At 34.0% G+C, this 27,069-nt stretch overlaps 2 protein-coding genes across 2 annotated transcripts; both read left to right on the top strand.

The window, feature by feature from the left end:
* Positions 1 to 4,676: 4,676 nt before the first annotated feature.
* On the top strand, positions 4,677 to 9,780 carry LOC115878637. Its single transcript, XM_030895180.1, has 3 exons — positions 4,677 to 4,851; positions 8,084 to 8,813; positions 9,774 to 9,780. Exons 1-3 carry the CDS (start codon positions 4,677 to 4,679, stop codon positions 9,778 to 9,780), a joined length of 912 nt encoding a protein of 303 aa, XP_030751040.1.
* A 3,884-nt stretch (positions 9,781 to 13,664) lies between these two features.
* On the top strand, positions 13,665 to 19,706 carry LOC115878653. Its single transcript, XM_030895197.1, has one exon. The coding sequence runs from the start codon at positions 14,281 to 14,283 to the stop codon at positions 19,438 to 19,440; it is 5,160 nt and encodes a 1,719-aa protein (XP_030751057.1). The 5' UTR covers positions 13,665 to 14,280; the 3' UTR covers positions 19,441 to 19,706.
* Positions 19,707 to 27,069: the final 7,363 nt, after the last annotated feature.

Raw genomic sequence — 27,069 nt, 5'->3', positions numbered from 1 at the left:
ATCTCGGCATCTAGCAGTTGATTAACGTTGAGATGCAAAAACTGGTCTCAGTTGCGCTGCACAATGCATTTTCGGTTGCCACAAGGACAAAAGTCCGTTCATCCGATAGACGTCCTATAATTAATAATGAACATTCTCTCAAAACCAGTGATTTGGAGAAGTTCAAGGTCTACGCTGTCATATCAAACTTTTATTGTCGCGTGTAATTCGAAATGAAATGATACGGTTCGCGATTTTAGTACTATTTTCTCTTTTTAAATTGTGCTCCGAGGATCGCGCCAAAAAAGAATTGCATTTATAATTTTTATTTGGTACAAGAGACCGTAGACAGCTCGTGATGTTATGCAGATAAAAACAGGTATTTTGAAAATTCGTTTAATATAGATTAGAGGTTATCGAGACTACAATGTTTATAAAATTTGGGAATATAATGTCAGATATGTTCTTTGAAAAATCGGTAAAATTTCTGATTTGACGTCCTAAGGAAGAAAATTACTTTTTAAATATTTATTTTTTACTATTATAGTAAAAAAATTGAACGTTACTTTTGATTTTAATAAAAATAATGTGGCATTCAAAATTTAGTTTGGATAATATCCAAGCAAATATTTATTTAAATATTTCCAAAAATTATTTATAGGTACAGGGTGGCGCCTCTCATACGACACTGAGGCTCCTAGGAGAACCGTAGTTTATATGGAAATGAATTTTTGGGAGCATATGTAGGTTAATTGAAAGCATTTTATAAAAATATATAGGTATACAGTGTGTCCCCAAAAAGTTACACATCAAAGTTGTGTTTTTTGTAATGGAACACCCTATATATATTAATTGATTTTCGGATTCTAGGAAAAAATAAAGGTGAGTTTTGAAGCATATGCCTAAACTGTAAGGATTTTGACATATTTCACATTATGTGAAAACGAAGAGTAAATTTTAAATTTCAATAACATCTACCTTAATCTTAATTTACCCCGTATATAGCCTGATATTTAATTACAATAACCATTGTATGTTAAACCAACTTAAAATTTGACCCGAAAAGTTATACAGGGTGAGATAAAATTAATATGGAACATTGGTCACTTTTAAAAGCAAGTTACTGCTATATTTTAAATGGAATACCCAGTATATTATTCCGGTGTTCAATGGGGAATTCATATATCTTCAAAATATTATTAAGGTTGCCTACCCCTCAGACTTCTAGAACAGATTCTTCTAGATATTTTAATTTTTACGATTTTGCGTCAGTAGATTATTATTTGAAAAAGTCTAGGTGACTGTGATATAGCTTTAGTTAATTTAATAAAAATTAAAGGATGTAGAGTAATACGAGTATACTCAACAGTAATTAAAAGTTACACCTTTAAAACATATTTTAATTATTACAGAATTAAAACTAGGTATAAACCTATAATTATGTGACAAAAATTAGCTCGGTCAAATCAAATGCTCAAAATGCTTCTTTCCTGTATTCTTTTCAAAAGATCTTTTCATTTTAAAAGGCATATGTGGAGTGCTACAATTATTTTTCTCATGTTGTCGACAATAGTTGGTAAAGTTTTGTAAACATTGTCTTTAACAACCGTATAAAAAAACCAGACTAGATAAAATCAGGAGCAGTTAAATATTCTAGTAATTAGTAAATGGACACTGCATTCGCCAACTAATAGAATCATATGAATTCATTCTGATGTAGGATAATTTTGCATTTTCGGCAAATTTCTGAGATTTTTTTTGTTTTAACTGACACAAAATGATAACTAGTTGTTAAAGTTGGACCAATTAGACAGCTATGTTGAGAGTAACGTCAGACAAATCACAGCCACTTAGATATTATCAAATAATCTCTAATAAATCTAATAAAGATCTACTGACACTAAATTATAAAAATTAAAATATCTAGGAAAATATTATTTGTTTGAGGGATAGGCAACCTTAATAGCATTTTGAAGAGACATGAATTCTCTATTGAATCTCGGAATAATATACTCGGTGTTCCATTTAAAATAAAAAAGTAGCTTGCTTTTAAAGCTGACCAATGTTCATTATTAATATTATCTCACCCTGTATAACTTTTCGGGTCAAGTTTTAATTTGCTTTAAGAAACAATAGCTATTTGAACTAAATATTAGGCATTAAAAGTCTTTATTTATTTTTGCTTACACAACGTTTCTGTCAGAAGTATCACTGACCGTTATCAAGTGTGAACTAAACTAAATCCTAAAACTACTGAGCTTATATACTAGAGCCGAGCATTCACCCGTGAATTTGTTGCGTGCAGTCAAGCATGAGTTTTTCCACTACGACTCACCGCACTCGCAAAGTACCTGGTACCTGGTTCTTTGTGGACAACCCGGGCTACCGACCATTTTATATTGCGGTGCTTGGACCACACATGATCTGCAATGCCCGACTTCATTGTTTTACCCCTTTGCGTATGTTTTTTATGTTCGTCAAGTCGTACATCTAGAGGACGTTTCGTCTCTCCAATATACGACTCACCGCACTCGCAAGGTACCTGGTAGCACTCTTTCTCTTGGTTTGATGGTTCAGGTTTTGTTTTTGTTAGGACACTTCTTAGAGTAGTCCCAGACTTAAAAACAGTTTTAATTTTATATTGCTTAGCTGTTCGCCTGATCTTCTCCGATGTTCCTTTTACATATGGAATCGTCAAGAGAGAGAGAGCATCCTCCTCAGGCTGGCACACCAATGAGTCGGACCTGCAATTGGATATAATATTGTCTAGGGATTTTGCAGAGTAACCATTCTGAAGCAAATCGGTTTTAATATTATTTAGTTCAGAATTCAGAGATTCTTGGTCACTACATGTGCTGATTGCTCTATGACATAGTGTTTTAATTATACCTCTTTTGGTTGCTTTAGAATGGTTCGACTGAGAATTTAAATATTGTCCTGTATGTGATGGTTTTCTATATACAGAAGTGCTAATGGATCCATCGCTTCTACTTACAAAAACACCCAGAAACGGCAGACAGAAGTTTTTCTCTTTCTCAATCGTGAATCTGATTGAGTTATTTCGTGAATTAAGATGGTTAAGAAAGGAATCCAACTGTCTATCGGTTCCGTTCCAGATTATAAAGGTATCATCAACATATCGAAGCCAGATTTTTGGGTTTGACGATCGCGGTACTAATGGCATTGGTCTCAAACCATTCCATATATATATTCGCTATCACTGGAGAAAGCGGGGAACCCATAGGTAAACCATCATTTTGAACATAAAACTTTTCTTTAACTTGAAAATAAGAATTATGCCAACAGCACCTCAAGTGTTCCATCACTCATCCAAGAGGCAGCGAAGTCCTTTCGGAAAACGTTACGTCATCCCTCAACCTCGACTATGTCTACCGATTCCTCTAAAGGGACCTTGGTGTATAAATTCTCTACGTCAAAACTGACAAATTTGTCTGAAAGACCTAATTCTACTTTCTTAAGTATATCTACAAAATGTGATAGCGAATATATATATATGGAATTGTTTGAGACCAATGCCATTAGTACCTCGGTCGTCAAACCCAAAATCTGGCTTCGATATGTTGATGATACCTTTATAATCTGGAACGGAACCGATAGACAGTTGGCTTTCTTAACCATCTTAATTCACGAAATAACTTAATCAGATTCGCGACTGAGAAAGAGAAAAACTTCTGTCTGCCGTTTCTGGATGTTCTTGTAAGTAGAAGCGATGGATATACATTAGCACTTATGTATATAGAAAACCAACACATACAGGACAATATTTAAATTCTCAGTCGAACCATTCTGAAGCAACCAAAAGAGGTATAATTAAAACACTAGGTCATAGAGCAATCAGTATATGCAGTGACCAAGAATCTCTGAATTCTGAACTAAATAATATTAAAACCGATTTGCTTCAGAATGGTTACTCTGCAAAATCCCTAGACAATATTATATCCAATTGCAGGTCCGACTCATTGGTGTGCCAGCCTGAGGAGGATGCTCTCTCTCTCTCTTGACGATTCCATATGTGAAAGGAACATCGCAGAAGATCAGGCGAACAGCTAAGCAATATAAAATTAAAACTGTTTTTAAGTCTGGGACTACTCTAAGAAGTGTCCTAACAAAAACAAAACCTGAATCATCAAACCAAGAGAAAGAGTGCATCTACCAGGTACCTTGCGAGTGCGGTGAGTCGTATATTGGAGAGACGAAACGTCCTCTAGATGTACGACTTGACAAACATAAAAAACATACGCAAAGGGGTAAAACAATGAAGTCGGGCATTGCAGATCATGTGTGGTCCAAGCACAGCAATATAAAACGGTCGGAAGCCCGGGTTGTCCACAAAAAACCCCATTGGAAAAAGCGCAAATTTAAAGAGGCCGTATTCATTTCTAACAATAATAAAATCTTTAGCAATCCTAGTATGGAAATTTCAACAATATCGCAACCACTCATAAAACGCCCCAATGCAGGTATTCTTAGGAAAAAAGAAAATTATGCATTTCCGTAGATAAATTTTTATGATTTTTTGTTTGGAAGGCTATAGGTATACTGAATATTTTGCTTTTTTTATAAGTGATTTCAGCCAAAAAAAATCACGTATCCCAATAACCACCAGAAGCGTGTGAAACAATTCCGTAGCTGAAAGATTCGATAGCTGAATTCGAAAGTTTTTTGAACTCGAAACAATGGATTATGATTTGTCGAGTACTATAAAAGCAGCACGACGTTACAGCGTCATAACAACTGTCGAATCGATGACGACAACTAGTAAGGTCAACATTATGTGTTTGTCCTCTGCAAGTCAAACGCCGGCCGGCAAAAAAAAACTGAAACTGATCGAAGCGGCAAGTCAAGGTGAAGGTGAGAGTGTTCTCGTTTCGGCGGGCACCGGCCCCCCAGTTCTCCCCAGTACCCCCCTTCCGCCGTATTTCGGCGCCTTTTGTTGTTCTCCGTTCGGTGTGTATGTGCTCGTGGGTTGTTTGGTAGGGCTCTGTAGGTGTATAAACAGTAAATCTTTATGCGCTTATATATTCTACTTATCAAAACAGCTAATTAAGATTTGGAGTGTTTTTTGTATACAGGGTATTTTAAATTCGACCGCCATATTTTACTGATGAAAATAAATAAAAAAGTTCATAAAAACGTATGTCCTAAAATGCTTAGTTTCGGAGATACAGGGTGTAGAAGTTTCATTTTTATTTCGATTGTTACAAATAATTTCTGAAGTAACGTAAATATGTGGATGAAAATTCTGGGAGTTTTTTGACATGAGAAATTTGATTTTGATGTCAAATGTCAATATGACTCCTAGGGGGCGCCACCTACATGTGTGTTAACTGTTTTGAAGTGTAACAACTTTTTGTCCGTGCCTGTATAAAATTACCGAGTGAAAAAATATACATTTCCGTGATATTCTACGTAAAAAATGTCTCTTGGTAAAAATTGCTACGAGCAACCGTTCTCAAGATATTTACAATGGAAATAGTCAATACATGTCATTACTGACTAAAAATAAACATGTTGAGTAGATAGTTATTTGAATGAAATGAGAAATTTGGGAACTTTTTATTGTTTTAAACTAATCATAAATTTTTCTTCGAAAAAATGATGAAAAAACAGTTGCTGTTGAACTTTTGGCACAAAAACATATCAAATTTATGATTTTAGTCTAATAACTAATTAGTCAACATGTTTAATTTATGTCAATGATGACAGATTTTGGTAATTTCGATTCCAAATATCTCGAGAACCATTACTCGTAGCGATTTTTACCAAGAGACCTTTTTTACGTAAAAAACGTCGTAAATGTATATTTTTAACTAGCTAGTTTTATACAGGTACGGACGAAAAGTTATTACTCTTCAAACCAGTTAAAAAATGCGTAGGTGGCGCCCTCTACAAGTAGGAGCCATATTGACATCGAAATCAAATTTCTCATGTTAGAAACCTCCCAGAAACCAATTTTTATCCAAATATTGACGTTACATCAGAAATTATTTGGAAAAAATAGAAATAAAAATGAAACTTCTACACCCTGTATCTCCGAAACTAAGCATTTTAGGACATACATTTATATGAACTTTTTTACTTATTTTTATCTGCAGAATATGTTGCCGAAGTTTCCGGAATACAGTTCAGACCACCCTGTATATTATAACTTCACTTTATAAAATGGAACACCTTGTATGTTTTATTTATTTTTTTAATAAATTATGTTTGTTCAAACATACCTATATAGTTTGTCTATATTTGCATTAACCGTTTTTGAATTATTTTGGTTTAATCAATGCAACCGCTATCGCTACCACAAATAATAATGCATAATGTTGCCATCAGTAACGTAGCTATCATAAGGCAGCTCGGTGCAAAGTACCGGTACCGCAGGAACTTGGGGTTCCTTAAAATATCCATTAAAGAGATAAAGTTATAAATTTTTCCAACTTTTTGATCGTCTTTCTATATAACTTAGTTTCTATATAACTTATATAGGAACTCTCGTCAATATATACAAAGAAGCCAAAGCAGGAGTAATGGTATATAAAACCACCCGAGAGTTCCCAACTGGCAAAGGAGTACGACAGGGAGACGCGATATTCACAAAGCTGTTAACAGCAATTTTAGAAGACATTGTCCGTCAACTGGCCTGAACCAACAAAGGACTAAAAACAGATGGAGAATATCTTAACCATCTAAGATTCGCTGATGACATAGTCCTAATTTCCAATAGTCCTGAAGAACTACATGCCCAAATTAATGAACTAAATACAGCCAGCCATAAAGTGGGTCTCAAAATAAGTTTAACAAAAACTAATGTTATGTACAACAAACTAGTGGAAAGAAAAGACATTCTAATAAATAACACAACACTGGAAATAGTAAAACATATATATTTGGGACAACTAATACACAGCACATGGTAGAAACTCCATCATATTCAAATCTAAAATGCCACTCTATCTAAAGAAGAAAACATTCGACCAATATGGACTACCAGTCATGGCCGATGCATGCGAAACCTGATCACTTAAAATGGACATAATAAGGAAACTACAGGTCGCACAACGCTCAATGGAAAGAAATATACTTGGAATAACCAAGAGAGACCGTAAAAGAATAGAGCGTAACCTAACCTAACCTAATCCACAGAGCGGGTACAGAGTGAAATTCCTCAAATAGCAATGGGCAGGACACCTGGCAAGAAGAACGGACAACAGATGGACAACAAAAATTATAGCATAGTACTCACGAGGAGCGTGAGGTGGGCGTTCTTGTACAGACAACATATTTGTGTTACAGCAAATAATTGAAAAAAGGAGAGCTCGAAATTTGGACACGCATCTGGTATTTATAGATTTAGAGAAAGCCCATGACACGGTGCCTTTGAAGAAATTGTTTGAAATCTTGGTTGAGACAAATGTGTATAAAACATATATCAATGTAATCTGGAATATGTACAAAAATTCAAAAAGTATGATCAGACAGGGGAAGTTCCTATCGGAATCCATCCTGACATCAAAAGGACTCAGACAGGGGTGCAGTTTATCACCTACCTTATTTAAAATATATATCAGGAGGAATTGAAAAACTGGAGAAGGAAGAGTAGAGCTACGGGAATAGAGATTGACAACCACTGTCTATCGACTTGAACAACCACTGTCTATCGACTGAATCAAAGAAATAAACTTTACTGAAAAATGTTATTGCTGCCTTAAATTTATACAGGGGTACTAAAAATTAGTTATTTATTTTAAGGATTTATTTTACATAAAAACTTTGTTATTTCAAATGCAACACCCTGTATTTTTTTAAATAAATCGAAGCAGATTAAAATGCTCTTTCAAACTATATTAGGGTTTTCTATACCTATCTATCTCAGATTTTAGATAAAAAGCGATTTTTAAATAAAATGGCAATCAAGATGCCTGGTATCGCCATCGCAATTTTCTAGTGACAGTTGGTAACTATTTTGAAAATCGACATTAGATTATAGACTTTATTTAAATCTATACCAGTTTACTTTTATTTAATTGACCTACAATAGTTTAATAAACAATATTTATTAATATAAGTATTATATAAGTTATCATTGCAGATTGTGAGGAGGATGCCGACTATATGTTCAGGAAACTTGAGGAAGAATATGATAGATGTGGACTCAATATCAACCTCACAAAAACCGAATACCTGAAAGTACGAGAAGAACAAACTGAAGATCCTGAACTACACATACATGAAATTAAAAGGTGTAGCAAATATAAATATTTAGGAAGTATTATATCTGATGAAGGGGGGGATTCTAAGAAAGATATACATAGTAGAGGTCAACAAGGTAAGAAAGTAATCGGTCTTTTAAACCCTCTCCTGTGGTCAAATAAAACATCCATTCAAACAAAGCTAAGGATTTACAAAGCAATGGTAGAGCTCATTTTAACATACGGTGACGAATGCTGGCATTTTACATCAAAAGAAAGAAGGTTGGTCGAGTCAGTGGAGATGGACTTTCTCAGAAGAGCGTGTCGAATATCAAAGATGGAGCACATTAAAAATGAGGAGATCAGGCAAAGAACAAGACGAATATATACCAGCACCGACAATATCGAGTCGAGACAGCTAATATGGTTTGGGCACGCAAAAAGAATGGGAGGGGAAAGATGGCCAAAAAGGGCAATGGAGTATCGTCACCAAAGCAGAAGGAAAAGAGGAAGACCTACAACTACGTGGTTAGATGGAGTAGACCAGTACATGAGAGATAGAGCTATTAACCAGGAAGAATGGCAAAATCGAACAATATGGAGGTCGAAATGCGGGATGCGGCAGAAGCTGTACGACCTCTGCTTTATATATACAGGGTGGCGCACCTCATTCGCCTCGGTTGATTATACGAAAACGGAAAGATGTAGAAACAAAATATTTTATGGGTACATGTGGGGAGTCAAGGTGCACAATTTAAAATTATTTTGAAATATACAGGGTGTCTCAGAACTAAGATCTATACCAAAGTTATATTTTTTCTTATGGAACACTCCCGTATTTTATTTTATTTTTGGATTCTTGGGCCCAAAAAGACATTTATTAAAAAAGTTACATAATGTTTAAAATCATTGGTTTTTGAGATATTTAAAGATATTTAAATATGCATGCTACAAGAGAATTGATTATCAATACCCTGTACATTACTTTTCAGAATTAATCTTTGTGCTGAGTTTAAAGGCAAAGAAATAAACTTTACTGAAAAATGTTATTGCTGCCTTAAATTTATACAGGGGTACTAAAAATTAGTTATTTATTTTAAGGATTTATTTTACATAAAAACTTTGTTATTTCAAATGCAACACCCTGTATTTTTTTAAATAAATCGAAGCAGATTAAAATGCTCTTTCAAACTATATTAGGGTTTTCTATACCTATCTATCTCAGATTTTGAATAAAAAGCGATTTTTAAATAAAATGGCAATCAAGATGCCTGGTATCGCCATGGCAATTTTCTAGTGACAGTTGGTAACTATTTTGAAAATCGACATTAGATTATAGACTTTATTTAAATTTATACCAGTTTACTTTTATTTAATTGACCTACAATAGTTTAATAAATAATATTTATTAATATGTATTTATTATTCTATATAAAAAACGAAGTAGTTCTTTGTATTATTTTACGATAACTTGGAGATACGTGAATTTTTTATAAAAGATCCAATTAGACAAATTCAATTTCTTCACTTCCAATGACAGGTTTCTGCCTAATAGGTTTTTTTAACTACACTACCAATTCTGCGAAATAGGAAATAGGACAAGTAATTTTTCAAAGGAACGCTTATCAGGAATATTCCTATATTCCACAAAACAAAATCACTAGTAACATATCCATTCGTTCCACCAGCAGATATGGCTTTATTTTTCTTCATAAAATAAAGAATACTTACTTATTAAACTATTGTGGGTAAATTTTAGTAAACTGTTTAAATAATAATGTCCATACACCAATGTCGATTTTGAAAATAGTTAGTATCACTAGAAAATTGCCATGGCGATAACAGCCATCTTGATTGCCATTTTATTTAAAAATCGCTTTTTATTCAAAATCTGAGATAGATAGGTATGGGAAACCCTAATATAGTTTGAAAGAGCATTTGAATCTGCTTTGATTTATTTAAAAAATAGAGGGCGTTGCATTTGAAATAACAAAGTTTTTATGTAAAATAAATCCGTAAAAAAGATCACTACTTTTTGGAACCCCTGTATAAATTTAAGGAAACATAACATTTTTCAGTAAAGTTTATTTCTTTACCTTTAAACTCAGCACAAGAATTAATTCTGAAAAGTAATGTACAGGGTGTTAATAATCAATTCTCTTGTAGCATGCATATTTAAATATCTTTAAATATCTCAAATCCAATGATTTTAAACATATTTAACCCTTATAATAAATACTTTTTTTTTGAGCCGAAGAATCCAAAAATGAAATAAAATACCGGGTGTTCCATAAGAAAAAATATAACTTTGGTATGAATCTTAGTTCTGAGACACCCTGTATATTTCAAAATAATTTTAAATTGTGCACTTTGCCTCCCCACATATACCCATAAAATATTTTGTTTCTACATCTTTCCATTTACGTATAATCAACTGAGGCGAATGAGGTGCGCCACCCTGTATATACTCACGAGAAATTATGAATTAAGAGACCTAGAAGAAGACCGATCCTGAGATAGGTCCATGATATTAGGAAATTAGCAGGGGTAATTTGGGCCCGCATAGCCAACAATAGACAATAATGGACCCAACTACAAAGAGAGTATGTGAGGAAGGCTACACCATAATTCGAAATGGTTGAATAAACTGAAAATGATGAAGATGATATGAAGTTATAGATATTGATAAATACAATAATAAATACATGAAGTTTCTTGAAGTCTTGAAGTTTAAAAAAGTAAGAAATGGTTCTTTTTTATAGATTCTTTGTATAATATGGTGTTTTGGTTAATACCCACACTCCATGGTACAAAGAATACAAGGTATGATATTGCGCAGGTTGGTCGCTACGTCACAGGTGATAACAGGCGCTATTGGTCAGCACGCTCCGCGCGCCAGTTCAAATCGTCAAGATATTGTTATAAACCTGTTTTTTTTGTTTATATACCGCCATTGAATTATCGCTAAGCAAGTTACTGTGGAGCAGTATTGGGAGCAGTGCATAAGGAGTCGGGCTAGGAAGCGAGAGACCGGAGTTCGAATCTCGGCCGGAACATCACTTTTTATTTATTTTTTTAAATACTGTTGTATTCTATAGTTTATTTTTGTAGTATAAAAAAAGAACTATTTATTCTGTTATTTTTTAATCTCCGTTATTAATATAAATTGATTGTTAGTACAATACCTCATTTAATATAAAATAATATTCTACTTTTTGAAATGTATCGGGCCCTAATTGTACCTAAAAGTAATATATTTTTAGTGATATACCATATTGTAAACTATTTAATATTTTAGTCACTTAAAAAGTTAATTTGCATTGAATAATTGCCTACCATTAAAGGAAATTTGAGCTATATAATCCTTGATGGGCATATTCTGGGTATGCAAATACTTCCTTTAAATTTTGGGTGTCGTTCAACCGATTTATTCTCAAAACCAGAAACTTCTACATATAAAAAGAAGCAGAGGTCACTAATTATAATAAACTTCACCCTTGGTATTACTTCCACTAATTATAATAAACTTCACCCTTAGAATTACTTCTATCACAATTACAATACGTTCATCTGCATTGGCATTTTCTACTTTTCGATGGGAAACAATAAACTTCCCAATATTTTTTAAATGATGTAACAATTCCTCTTGTGGTTACTTTTCCATAGATATCCTCAACTCTGTCCTCATGTGAATTCAGAGGCAATGAAAATGAAAATTATTTACCATAAACATCGCAAACTAAAAACCTAATAAACAATTTTATACCGAATATAGAAATAAATTTAGTATTCTTACCTATCGTCCAAATCCATGTTAATAGATAATTATTATTTTTAAATATATTTTTGGAACTGCTGGTTTTAGTAATTATTAAATTAAACGAACTAAAAAGTCTTAAAAATAAACAATTCTTAACCATAACCCCAAAAATGCAGATCTCCTGTCAACTTTCATTATTTTTTATTTATTCATTATTTTCCTAGTGACGTCACAGGTGGTATGCGCGAACTGAACGAAATTGGAGCCGCTATCGATCATACCTTGTATTCTTTGTACCATGCCCACACTCTAAAATACATAGATTTTTTAAATAAAATATCTCGATTAGATATTGTTGTTTTTCTCATCATATTTTGAAGGCACTTTGTACTAACTTATTTCTTACAAATTGTACCAACTTATATCTTTGAAAAATAAACTAAACTACTTTGAAATTAAAATGACAGACACATCTATCTAGACACACTATAGGTGACCTAGTGAGACACCCACATATTCGGATCAAGATTTACACACTCTACGATACGAGCATCAAATCCGGCTTGCGAACAAGCCGAGGCGAGGGAAGAAAGACTAGCGCGCGTGATCATTTATTAAAATGTGTTTATTATTTCTTTTGTTTATGGCTTTTTTGAGCAAAGGCTCATGACACGATCCGACGAAACCTTACTGCCAAGTTCAAGGTTGCAGAACTCGTTATACCGGCCCGCGCTTAAATTAAAATTCTTTGTTACTTTTCTTATTACGGCATCAATTGGTCGGTTTATGGGGCACAGATTCGACAATATCGTATTTTTGAATGGTTTGCTATCGATATCTGTGTTTCATTAGTTTACAATAACATTAAAAATACTACCGTATGGTCGAAAAAAAAAACGGCGTCAGCGATGGCTATGAAATGAAGATCGCTGTCATTTTATATGTAAATTTATATGGGAAATGTCATCTATCGTCATTTCTCAGCCAACTGGACGCCTTTTTTTTCGATCATACGGTTTTAACATAAAGTGATGAAGATTAAAAACTTAAAAACGAAAACATATACTTAATTCTAAATCAGCTTTTACGCCAATTAATAACAGATGTAAATGACTGAAATAAATTATTTGTTTGGTACCTATATCATTATACACGGTGGTTTGAATTGTATTCGAGAACTTCGGCAGCTTACTCTGCAGGTAAAAATAAGTAAAAAAAAAATTATGTCCTAAAATGCTTCCTCTTGGAGATACAGGGTAGGGTTCAGAACCGGGAAATCCTGGTACCGAAATTACCGGAAATTCCCGGTTCTTTTGAGACATCAAAGAACCGGGACTCGAAATTATTAATTCCCGGTTCTTTCGGTACTTTCGGGACTCGGTAATAATAATTAAAAACGTATTTTTTGTTACGTGCGAAAGACTTTTGATACTTTCTAGCGGTCGAAATCAAACTGTTCAAAATAAGTAGTAATTCTATCTCTTATTGTTCTTACGTCTGAAGTTATTTTGAACTTTCTATATTGTTTATTAATTATTGAAGTTTAAATATGTTATTTTATTATTTAGTATAATATTGCTGAATGTATTATAGTTATATTTTTTGTGTTATGTTTCTATAGGCATTTGGCATTTGCATCTTTAATTGAAAATGTTAGTTTTTTTTCAAATTTAGTTAAGTTGGTTTCGAGGTTGGTTGATGTTGTTTGATGTAATTGTTTAGTGGTCATTCAGTGTTTTTATTGTTTTCTGTTTTCCTATTTTTATGTGTAAAGTTACCTTTAGTTATTGTACGTGTGGGACGACCTTAAGATTGAGAGTCGTCTGTCAAAAGTGAAAAAAGAAGATGGCGGAACAATAAAGTAGTCAGTAATACGTCCGCTGTTTTAATACAAGTTTTTAATTGCAATAGTAATACCTCTGAGTAATACTATCAACGAAGAAATAGTTCAATCTACAACATATTTGGTCCTTCGAGCCGGATAGCTGGGTGAAATCTTCAATTATTTCAAAGATTCAAAGAAAATCCATACTTTTCCGATCAATTTCTATCGTTCAAGGTCGAAGCCGGACGAGTCCATTTGCGCAAGACGATCCAGAATAGGGGAGTTGCGTAGTAAAAGCGGTGCGAAGAGTGGACTGGTCCAACTGCATCGGAAAAGGGGAGGACACATCGACGAAAGCAGAAAAAAAATACGTTTTGAGAGCCGTGCCCGGGATTGGTAAAACGACGACGCAAATTGCCGGTGAGTCCGTTCCTATTTACCTTTATTATCCTTTTCTTTCAACGGGAAGATAGGTTTGCTCCAAGTTCTTATTAATAGGTTTTAATATCAAAATGCAAAACGAGGAGACAAGGGTTCTTTTAGGGAAACGTAGAGTTTTCAAACAACGACATACATTATTTGAAAAATATTTTAAAACCCTAAAGGAATCCTTTCAAGATACTTCGCCTACCGATCGTGAAAGGTTTAAGATTGCTGAATTAAAGTTACGTTTAGAAAAATATGAGAAATTAATACAAGAATACGAGATAGTTCAAACAGAGATAGAGATAAGTTCAGATGATTTAGATACACAAACGTTGGAAAGAGAAACTTTTGAGAAAAATTATTTTAGTTTATTAGTTGAGTGCAAGGAATTCTTAAGCATCTTTGACAAGGTAATTCCAAATTCTCATAGCGAATCGAGTAATTCAAGTAACTTTGATGTAGGCTCAAGTAACAATAATAAAAATGATTTCAATGTAAAATTACCAGAAATAAAATTACCGAAATTTACAGGTTGTTACGATAATTGGTTAGAATTTCGAGATACATTCGATTCACTTATCAATGAAAATTCAAGTATAACAAACATTCAAAAATTTCACTACCTGAGGGCAGCATTGGACGGCGGTGCCATGCAAGTTATTCGTTCTATAGAATTTTCGGCTGACAATTACCAGATAGCGTGGAATTCTTTACTTCAAAGGTATAATAACAATAGCGTTCTGGTAAACAATCATGTCAAAGCCATATTCGAAATGCCCACATTATCTAAAGAGTCAGCAAGTGACTTAAGAAAAATGTTAGATAGCCTCTCTAAGCATTTGTGCTCATTAAAAAACTTAAATCAACCGGTTGAGCACTGGGACACACTTCTTGTTTTTGTATTAAGTCATAAGTTAGACAAATCAACACTTCGAGCATGGGAGCAAGTTAAAGCAGCGACAACTCAGGGCAATTCGGATACGGTGACATTAAAAACATTCAAAGATTTTTTACGTTCAAGAGCCGATTTCTTAGAAACAGTTTTAATGACCAAAGAGGTCAAGATACAATCTCATTCATATCAAATTTCAACAAAGTTCAAAACTGAATGCATTTTTTGCAAGGGTTCAAATCATTATATACAAAATTGCAATGATTTTTTAAAGCTTTCAACTCAAGATCGTCTTAATCAGCTTAAGAATCGAAAATTATGCTTAAATTGTTTACGCGGTTTTCATACGATCAACAATTGCCTAGCAGGACATTGCAAAAAATGTACTCAAAAGCATAATACAATTCTTCATAACGACTTTCAAGTAAATTCAAGACCAGAGCGTCCAACAACTTCATCAAATAACGCATTTTCTGCAACTTCAAGCATTGCTTCGGATAATATTCTATTATCTACAGCACTAGTTCAAATTAAAAATTCAAAGGGATATTTTCAAACATGCAGAGTTTTATTAGATTCTGGGTCCCAATCCAATTTTATTACAGAAGATACATGTAAGAGATTAGGTCTAAAGACATTTCCAGTAAGTATTTCTGTTTCGGGTATCGTTCAAACTCCTTTTCAAATCAAACAGCGATGCAATATTACTGTAGTGTCCATGCATAACTCATTCAAAGCTGATATTTCATGTTTACTTCTACCTACAATTAATAAAGGTTTACCATTCCAGTCATTCGACCTTTCAAATTTAAATATTCCTTCCAATTTGAGGTTAGCTGATCCTGGTTTATCGGTTTCTTCAAAGATTGATATTCTAATTGGTGCTGAATGGTTCTACAATTTATTATGCATTGGTCAGTTCCGCTTAGGACCTAATTTACCTACGTTACAAAAAACTGTTCTAGGATGGGTAGTCTCTGGAAAATTATACAATGATCCTATTGCTGCGCAATCCATGTGCAATTTTAGTACAAGTTCAAACGACGAAATCTATTCTTTATTGAAAAGGTTCTGGGAAGTCGAAGAAACTGTTCCACCTGGTTCAAATGTGAAATTCTCCTCAGATGAACAGCTTTGCGAGGACATATTTTCTAAAACAACCGAGCGAAAAGACGACGGTAGATTTATTGTTCATATTCCCTTAAAATGCGATCCTATTATTCTAGGTGATTCTCGTGAAATTGCTACCAAAAGATTCTATTCTTTGGAGAAGAAATTGAATCGTGAACCAAAGTTAAAGGAAGAATATGCAGCATTTATGAACGAATATATTCAACTTGGTCATATGCGAGAAATATCTAAAATTGACGAACATTCTAATTCTGGTTTTCTGCCACATCATGCAGTTGTTAACGAAAATAATCAAACTACTAAGCTTAGGGTTGTGTTCGATGGCTCGGCACAAACTGATAATGGAATTTCTTTTAATAGTTTGCAGCTAGTTGGTCCTACCATTCAGGATAATCTTTTTTCCATTTTATTAAGATTCCGACAGGGGCCTATTGTCATCTGTGCGGATATTGTTAAAATGTATCGGCAGATAGAGATTCATAGATCACAAAAACATCTCCAAAATATTCTATGGCGTTTCGATTCTTCAGAGGAATTAAAAACTTTCGAATTACAAACAGTAACTTACGGTACTGCATCAGCTCCTTGGTTAGCTACAAGATGTTTAAAGCAATTGACCATAGATTATTCCAAAATATTCCCACAATCATCTCATTTCGTGGCATCCAATTTCTATATGGATGATTTGTTGATAAGTTGCAATTCAGAAAGTGAGGCGTTAACAATATGTGACGAAATTTCAAAAATACTTTCTTCAGGCTGTTTTCAACTTCAAAAATGGGCAACTAATAGTACCAAAATTCTTCAGCACATTCAAAATCCTTCTACTATTCTTAAAATTGGCAAGGATCAACGAACCAAGATTCTAGGTTTGTATTGGTCTTATGAAGACGATCAGCTAATGTACACTATTGCTGATTTTATCAGTTTAAATAAGTTTACCAAGCGTACTATAATGTCTGATATAGCTCAGATTTTTGATCCCTTGGGACTCTTGGGCCCATGTATCATTTTAGGAAAAATTCTTCTTCAATCACTTTGGTCCTTAAAGCTTGACTGGGATGAGTCTCTTCCAGCTACTATAGACAATCAATGGCGGCAATTACGGCAAGAACTACCAGTACTTAACATTTTAAAAATACCCAGATTTGTTTCAAATACGTCAATCGTTAAGTTGGAGTTACACGGGTTTGCCGATGCCTCTTTACAAGCATATGGCGCATGTCTATACATTCGTAGTATATCTTCCAGCGGAGAGATTCAGGTAAAGCTTTTGACAGCTAAAAGTAGGGTTAGTCCTCTAAAATCGTTAACAATTCCAAGATTAGAACTGTGCGGTGCTCTCTTGTTAGCACAGCTAGTTGATCGAGTGAAAAATTCAATGACTTTTACTTTTGATGATATATTTCTTTGGTGCGATTCCACTGTCTCTCTTGCCTGGATTCGTACTTCTCCAAGTACTTTGCAAGTTTTTGTTCAAACCAGAGTCGCTCAAATACAAAGGTTAACACAACCTAACCAATGGCATCATGTTCGAACCGCCGACAATCCTGCAGACTTTCTTTCCCGAGGTATTTTGCCTAGGGCTCTTTTGGATTGTACTATGTGGTGGAATGGCCCACAATGGCTTAGCCAACCTAAAGATCAATGGCCCTATTCTGCAGCTACTTTTGAAGGAGAACTCCCAGAAGTTAAGAAACAAAAAATAATTCTCGCAGCTTTTCAAACTTCAAATTGGATTAATATTAATAAATTTTCAAACTTAATGAAACTTCAACGGGTGGTCGCTTATTGTCTTAGATTCATATACAATTGTCGAAATCCCACTGACAAGCAATTTAAACCTTTCAAGGCAAAGGATTTATCTGATACTCTTAGATACCTTATTACGATATCTCAAAAGGATGATTTTGCAGAAGAAATTCAAACGTTGCAAAGGAGTCATGCGTTGCCAAGGCAATCTAAGCTTCTTTCTTTAAATCCTTTTCTAGACGATGAGGGTATTTTACGTGTTGGTGGACGTCTTAGTCAATCAAATTTTAGTTTTGATGTCAAACATCCAATACTTCTTTCGTCCAAGCACCATCTTACAAAATTGCTTTTTAGACACGAGCATCTAAGATTATTCCATGCTGGACAACAACAACTGCTTTATTCAATTCGTCAACGTTATTGGCCACTGGCTGGTCGCAATTTGGCTAAACAAATTGTTCATTCCTGCATAAAATGCTACCGCTGCAAACCACTGCAACCTTCTCCAATCATGGGTAATCTTCCAAAAGCGCGTGTTACTCCTGCTCCACCCTTTTATAATACTGGCATAGACTACGCAGGTCCAGTATATTTGAGTTCAAAAAAGGGAAGAGGAGCCAAGGTTTCTAAAGCGTATATTGCGCTATTTGTGTGCTTTGTGACCAAGGCCACTCATTTAGAATTGGTGAGTGACTTATCAAAGGATGCCTTCATTGCTGCCTTCCGGAGGTTTGTAGCACGCCGTGGTAAGCCAAGTAATGTTTATTCCGACAACGGAACAAATTTTGTAGGAGCCAATTCAGAGTTACGAGAATTATCTCAATTTTTAAAATCGCAAGAACATTCTTTACAAGATAGTATATCTAATATTGGCGTAAATTGGCACTTCATACCCGCATTCTCACCTCACTTCGGAGGAATTTGGGAAGCCGGTGTTAAGTCGGCTAAAAGACACTTGACTCGAATAATCGGTAGCGTAAAACTTACTTTTGAAGAGTATTGCACTATATTGGCAGAGGTTGAAGCAATCCTAAACTCTCGTCCAATCACTCCCATGTCCTCAGACCCCAATGACCTATCCGCTTTAACCCCTTCTCATTTCCTTATCGGACAACCGGCAACATCACTTCCCGATCCAGACCTTAGAGACATTTCAACGTCACGCCTTTCAAGATACCAGCTGATGCAGCAGTGCCAACAACATTTTTGGTCCCGCTGGACTCGTGAGTTTCTTAGCGAGCTTCAGTTACGCACCAAATGGAAAACTCAGCAAGCAGCACTTCAAGTTGGGTCTCTTGTTGTTCTCAGAGATGACCACTCTCATCCACTTCAATGGAAACTCGGTAGAATCGTCTTACTTCATCCAGGATCAGACGGCATCGCTCGAGTAGCTACTATCAAGACATCAAGTGGAACTGTGAAACGGAGTTTTGCTAAGTTTTGTGTATTGCCGATTGAGGTTGAAAGCTGACTCTTTCAAGGCCGGGGGCATGTTTAGTGGTCATTCAGTGTTTTTATTGTTTTCTGTTTTCCTATTTTTATGTGTAAAGTTACCTTTAGTTATTGTACGTGTGGGACGACCTTAAGATTGAGAGTCGTCTGTCAAAAGTGAAAAAAGAAGATGGCGGAACAATAAAGTAGTCAGTAATACGTCCGCTGTTTTAATACAAGTTTTTAATTGCAATAGTAATACCTCTGAGTAATACTATCAACGAAGAAATAGTTCAATCTACAACAGTAATTTTTAAGTTACCTATGTGTTTTCTTTTTTTTGCTTGTGTTCATTATTTGTGTTCATGTTTACTTTCTCATGACTTAATAATTTGATATTATTTTCATTTGAAACTCAATTTTTTATCGGTTTTACTTTTGAGAACCATCTCTTGCTTGCTAATTGACGAACTCGACAGTCGTTGAACGAAAATATTTTAGTACGGTTCTAGAAAAATTCTAATTAAAACTACCATTTAGGGTTCAGATCTTTTGGCCATTACTTAATTAAATATTTTTTTGTTACGTGAGAAAGTCCTTTGATACTTTTTAGCGGTCGAAATCAAACTCTTCTAAATAAGTAATGATGCTACCGTATGATCGAATAAAAACGGCGTCAGCGATGGCTATGAAATGAAGATCGCTGTCATTTTATATGTAAATTTATATGGGAAATGTCATCGATCGTCATTTCCAAGCCAACTGGACGCCGTTTTTATTCGATCATACGGTATTTCTTATTGTTCTTGTTTCTTTTCTCTTTTGAAGTTCCTATAATATTTATTATATTATGTTTTAATAGATATTTGCATTTTTAATTCAATATTATCTGTTTCGGGCTTTTGTCTCAAATTCAGTTAAGTTGGTTTATGTTGTTTGGTGTGAAATTTAAGTTAACTATACTTTTTTCTTTAATTGTGTTCATCATGCTAATTTTTTCATGACTGATTACTTAATGATTTGATATTATTTTCATTAAAAATCTCAATTTTTTATCCATTTTACTTTGAAAAACCATCCCTTGCTTTCTGATGGATGAACTGCATCACCATTGAACAAAAATTAGTCAGTAACGAAAGTACCGAAAAAACTCGATCTCATTAGGCGTTGTACCGAAATTCCCCGTTCCTACAGGGTATAGCAGTTTCATTTTTATTTCAATTTTTTCCAAGTAATTTCTGAACTAACATCGATAGATGAAAATTAGTGAGTTTATTTTTTGACACGAGAAATTGATGTCGTGTGAATATGACTCACCTATATGTAGGGGACGGCATCTACATATTTTTTAATTGGTTTGAAGAGTAATAAGTTTTCGTCCGTATGTCTGTATAAAATTACTGAGTGAAAAAATATACATGTCTGCAGTTTTTTACGTAAAAAAGAGATCTGCCTCCATTCGGGATTTTTGAGTGTCCATCATTTAAAGGCATTGTTGCAGGAATATCCAGAACGGGTTACAGATCTACCCCAAAGGCAAAATAAAACAGTAATTCACAACAATACACCAAAACACTTTTACTTTTGCACTGGACGCGCGTTTCGCTTACCATGACATGAGCAGAATTGTTTTTGTAAACCGTTGGTGTATTTTGGTGATTTAGTGTTTTATTTTGCGGTTGTGACACCAAAGATTCCACCTCCAACTCTAATCTACCCCAGTAGACAAAAGTATTCATAATAATTCAAAAAGTCTAAACAGAAACAATCTATATTTTAACATATTTATTGAGTCGTAAATAAAAGATAGCTGGGCACGTAACAAAAATTACTTTTTGAAAAGTTATAGTGAAAAAGATATGACTGGTGTACCTTTTATTACTCCACTTGGTGCTATGAAGGTTAAGAAACACCCTGTATTTAGGTGTTTCAAAAAACATATGCCATCTTTCTTGATGACATGATGACATTCCTCACATAAAAATAAGATTTATTTTTTATATCAACATAGGTCCGATGTTGCTTTGTTTCGTATATACCGGGTGCGTCTCAAAAATGGCTCACCCCTATAACTTTTTTATTTTTTCAGTTAAAAAAACGAGATTTGGCATGTTAGTATATGACATAAATTAGGATTGATTGACGTATTCAATTGTTTTCGGTCCTGTTTCACCGGAATTATCTACAACTTTTGATTTTTAAATGGCACTCTCGGTATTTTTTTACTTTATTCGAAAGAAAATAACACTCTGAATAGAATGACATATCATATGACAACTTTTGACATTTTGGCATATGGTGTATTTGAAATAATAACTTGCGGTTCGTCACGAAAATTTGACTCGAAATACCAAGTGTGTGGTATCAAATTATTCGTAAAAAAATGCTTTTCTCAAATATGCTAATGAGGCACCCTCGTTCCATTTGAAAAAATTGAGATACGATTAAAAATACGATTTGAGCATTTTCTAACTGGCCAGGACAAGGCACTAAAACATTAGACGATCAAATCTATTTTTCCAAGGCTCCTTGATTAAGAATTAGTGTTTTTAACATAGCCATGGCACTCTAGATTGAAATTTAAAATTCAATTTCGTTTTAAGCGAATATGTCAAAAGTTGACATATGATATGTCATTATATTCAGAATGTCTTTTTCTATCGAATAAAGTACAAAAATACCGAGGGTGCCATTTAAAATTCAAAAGTTGGAGTCATATCCGGTGAAACAGGAAGTGACCGAAAACAATTGAATACGTCAATCAATCCTAATTTATGTCATATACTAACCAACCAAGTCTCGTTTTTTTTATCTGAAGATATAAAAAAAGTTATAGGGGTGAGCCACTTTTGAGACGCACCCGGTATAGGGGGCTGTCTTCATTTTTTTTTTCGATTTATTACAATTTTATTCCAAATGCTTTTAGTAATTCGAATGATAAAAGTTACTAGATGATACATGTTTTTTGAAATACCCTGTATACAGGATCCGGCAATAGTGCGTCGGGCAACTGTAGCTCTTAACATAAAAACTTTGGAATTTTTTTTAAGTTCAAACTAAAAATATGTAGTTTTTTCACCCTTTTTAAAAAAAATAATAAATATACAGTAACTGTCTTGAAATCAAAACTATATTTACTTTATTATAGTATTTACTTATGTATTTACTTACGTTATTATATGTATTTACTTTAGATGGTCTGGAGGTACTTACTTTGCTATAAATATCGTAATCTTAAAGCATACAGGGTGTTTTATCAAATATAAAACCGCGAATATCCACGACACCGTTAAAAATTTTGAATTACTCTAAATGCAAAAAGCGTTCATTTTTTTAATTCTCCGTCTTTTAAAATAGTAATATACAGGGTGTACATTTAAAGAAAAAACAAAAAAAAAATATTTTATACTCTATAAAGTTTGGCGTAGAATTTTGAACACCCTGTATGATTTAAGATTACAATATTTATAGCAAAGCAAGTACAGACTATCTAAAGTAAATGCCTAATATAGTTTTGATTTTAGGACAGTTCGTGTATGTTTAATATTTTTTTTAGATTGGCTGAAAAATATATATTTTTTATTTATTTATTACTACCTCTGAAATTATCGAAATATTTATATTTACTCATATCTTACTCGTATCTTAGGACTATGTAGAGTTATTTGAAAGGAAGCCAAAAATGCAATAATATATAGGGTGTTCCATTTAAAAAAATCATCTCGATCCATTCACACTTTTTTGGGCCACCCTGTAGAAGTTAAAATATTTTCCTGAAGCTCGGGATTAGGTTTAAATATTTTTACGTAAATGAAATTTGAAAGAGCAGAACTGGTATTCGTGGACGTCGCATCCGGTCCACGCCGATCAGCATCCGAAATAATGCGCCAAGAGTCGGCCTTGAAACGATGCATCGGCACCGAATTCGGCGGTGCACGCCCCCCGAGGGGCGTCCGTCGACTTCGGCGGCGGCGGAGGCGGCTGTGGAATTAACGTTTTCGCCACGCTGTTTGACCAACTATAATGAAGTGTGTCTGTTTACAAGTAGTTTGGGTTGGTTGTAATATAGGCGAACCAGTCTGATAAAAACGATCGGTTTCATCTCTTTGTTGATAGATGTTAGGTTAAATTAGTGGCGCTCATATTTACTGTAAGACTGATGCAATATTGTCCACTTCAACGGTATACTGTTTGAGGACATCTATATGGTTTCTTCAAATCTAGTGATGAGCGCGACTTGTCTTGGTCTTGCGTCAGTATTGGTCGTGGTCTTACTTTTTGTGCAAGACCAACATCAAAAAGTAAAGTAAAGTTGCGGTCTACCAAGGCTGACGCAAAACCAAAATCAACGTGCAAGACTCTTGCGGTCTTGCACTTTTTTACACAACTATTTTACTTTGCGAAAGAATAAATGCGATTTATTTTGCTAGTGCAGCTGAAAATAATCTTTATAAAACGGAAAATTAGCATAGTGAAACCAATTTTGGATAAAAAGAATTTATTTTTCGAAAATTGAAGTTGGATAAGAACTAGGTTCATTTATATCATAGCGTCTTCCATTTCAAATAAAGGATAAAAATTGGCGCCGGGAGACACGTATAGCCGCCCATGCTAAAATATGTTAGTAAATGTTGGTAGGTAGTTCTTTTAGTTTTAAAGTAAAGGAATTTTTCCAATTTTGGTCTGCGGTTATTTCCCCTATCCGCCACCTGGGGTGCGTTCGATGGGAGTTTGGAGTTCTCCACACGGATTTTCTCAAAAACGGACTACGAAAACACGGAATATCTCAAAAACTGCGACTTTGACTGATTTTGATGTTATTACAAATTTTGTTGCAAATATTATTCCTAATCTTAAATTGAAAACCGCGTTTCGCTAGCTACTGTAATTTTAGAGTAGAGTACTATTGTAGATTTTTTTAAAATTTTAACCCCCTCCCATACCCCCTTACCAACCCTCCACCCCCACCAAAAACTAATGGCCAGATTCTCGGGTTGCCACAGTATTTTTGTGCCAAATTTGGTTAAAATCGGTTTAGCGCTTTTTGTGTTATCGTGTTACAGACGGACAGACGGACAGACAGCGTGAAAATATTTTGTATTTAGGTCATTTATGACCCAAATAACTCATTTTGAGTGAAATTAAAAAACTTTTTTTTGCCGATCTTAATACCCTACCATACCTGTTGGTATGGTCGGCTAAACACACTACATCTAGCTTTGACTCACTCTCAATGACAAATGCAATTAATATAAAAATATTATTTTACACTTACACATAGTTTACTGTCTAATTTGGTGTGCTTACTAGAGTAATTATTGCTAGTCAAACTGCTTTAATTTCGACAGTGACTTACTCACCGTCATCCAAATTTTAAAGTAGATACTTCTAGAAGTGTTACAAACTCCAAATTTTGAATTTTATATAGCACTAACTCTAGCGTGTACCGGCGACTTTATTCGCGTCGAATTAATCATTTGTAATGGTGATGATAAAGCAAAGCAAGAATTGCCATTAACATACAAACTGGATAAAATTTTCTCACATTTATGTCAGCATGAGAAAAAACAATATGGCGATATTATTATATAACTTGGTAATATTTGAGGAGTAGTTTCATTTCGTTGGGAATTTGACGTTTGAAAAATCCGTTTGCCAAAATATAAGCTTTTTACGTCAAGCAGTTTAAGCAGAATCGTGGTTAATCAATTACCCAACTTTTTGAAACACCCTGTATGATTAAAAAAAAAAATTAAAATATGTAAAAAAACAAAATAAATTATGCGTGTCCAAGCGTTTTCCCGACTAACCGTTTTTTAAATAACAAATATTGTAATATTTGAGGAGCGTTTTCACCCTCTTGGAATTTGAGATTCGAGAAACCCCTCCTTATCGAACCTCTACATCCCACAGTCAATCCGCTTGCCAAAAATCTGCTTTAAACGTCAAGCAGTTTAAGCAGAATCGTGATTACTCAATGGTCATATTTTATAAAACACCCTGTATAAATTTTTAAAAAATCTTTAAATATCTAAAACAACAAAATAAAATATACGTGTTTAAGAGTTTTTTCCGAAAAATTCACCGGTTTTTATATAAAAAATATTCTAATATTTGAGGGGTGGTTTCACCCCCTCAGAATTCGAGTTTCGAAAAATTCCTTCTTATCGAACCTTTACACCCTAAAGTCAATCCATATTCCAAAAATCAGCTTTTTACGTCAAGCGCTTTAAGCAGGATCTTGATTAATCAATGACCAGATTTTTCTAAACACCCTGTATACATTTTTAAAAAATTTTAAAATATGTAAATAAAATAAAATATACGTGTTTTAGTGTTTTTTCGGAAACTTGACCGTTTTTTAAATAAAAAATATTGTAATATTTGAGGAGTGGTTTCACCCCCTTGGAACTGGAATTTCGAAAAATCACTTCTTATCGAACCTCTACACCCTAGAATCAACTTGTATGAGCTTCTTACATTGAGTGGTTTGAGCAGGATCGTGATTAATCAGTGAGATCATAGATAGATTAAGCTTATAACCAAAGGGAAAAATCTCGAAATATCCTTATGGATAAGTTACTAATATAGATATGTATGTTACGGCATCAGGTCGGTTGTTACGGTTAAGGCCCGATGTCCGGTTGATGTCGACATTACCCGGTTAATCTCGAGAATAACACACAACAAAACAACCAAAAACATAACCTAATCCAAACATTAACGTGTTAATGTCGACATTAACCGAACATCGGACTTTAACCGTAACATATACATAGCTTCCTAGCCGCTACCGGTAACTAGAATTAATCGATTTGGTATTGTCTGATTTAATTTCAATATCAATGTAACAACAATAATTCAGAGTGTATGAATTATCGCTAGTCAAACTTCGTTAATATTATTTTGAGTTATACATTACTCGATAAAAATAGCAGGATGGCCTACAAAAGGAAATGAGATCCCATCAAAAATATAGAATGTAATAGGCCTACAAAAGGAAATGAGATCCCATCAAAAATATAGAATGTAATAGAATGCCAAGTCTCGCAACGCAATTCTTCCACTACAAAAAGTTGTGAGGTTTCAGGTAAAACCAAGACAGTTAATTGAAAAACCTATTCAACAATTTAGTTATAAATTGTTATTGTTAGTATCAATATTAGACATCTTAATTTCTATAATACTTATAATTACTTGACAATTGCACGGCACCATCGGGTTTTACCATAGGTTTTACATGATATCTTACAACTTTTTGTAGTGGAAGAATTGGCATTTTTTACATTCTATTATTTTGAAGGGATATACTTTTCTATTTGTTTTAATAAATAACTTGGTTATAATTAATTTAAATAGTTTCTTCTAATTTCCGTGTTCCTGTTGGTTTATGAGTTTTTATTGTAAAATGATTAACTGACAGCAAAACCGCTTAAACTAAGCCTAAACGTTTTTGGATTATTTACATTTCAATAGTATACAGTTTATAAGACAGTGTTTCTAGTTTTTAAATGTCTAGCATAATCTGTTTTACGACTTCTTGAGCACGTGCAAAATAAAGCCTTTTTATGGCACACCATTGACAACGGTTTTAAGGAACTAAGCAATTTGACAAATTTTGGGAAAAACTACCTGTTTAGTGTTTAGGGTCTATAGGGTAATTTACACT

The sequence above is a fragment of the Sitophilus oryzae genome, unplaced genomic scaffold (genome assembly GCF_002938485.1).
Source record: "Sitophilus oryzae breed Bouriz unplaced genomic scaffold, Soryzae_2.0 scaffold_1521_pilon_pilon, whole genome shotgun sequence".
NCBI lineage: Eukaryota > Metazoa > Arthropoda > Insecta > Coleoptera > Curculionidae > Sitophilus > Sitophilus oryzae.
Note: the sequence above shows the minus strand (reverse complement) of the source record. Positions and strands in the feature narration are given on the sequence as shown.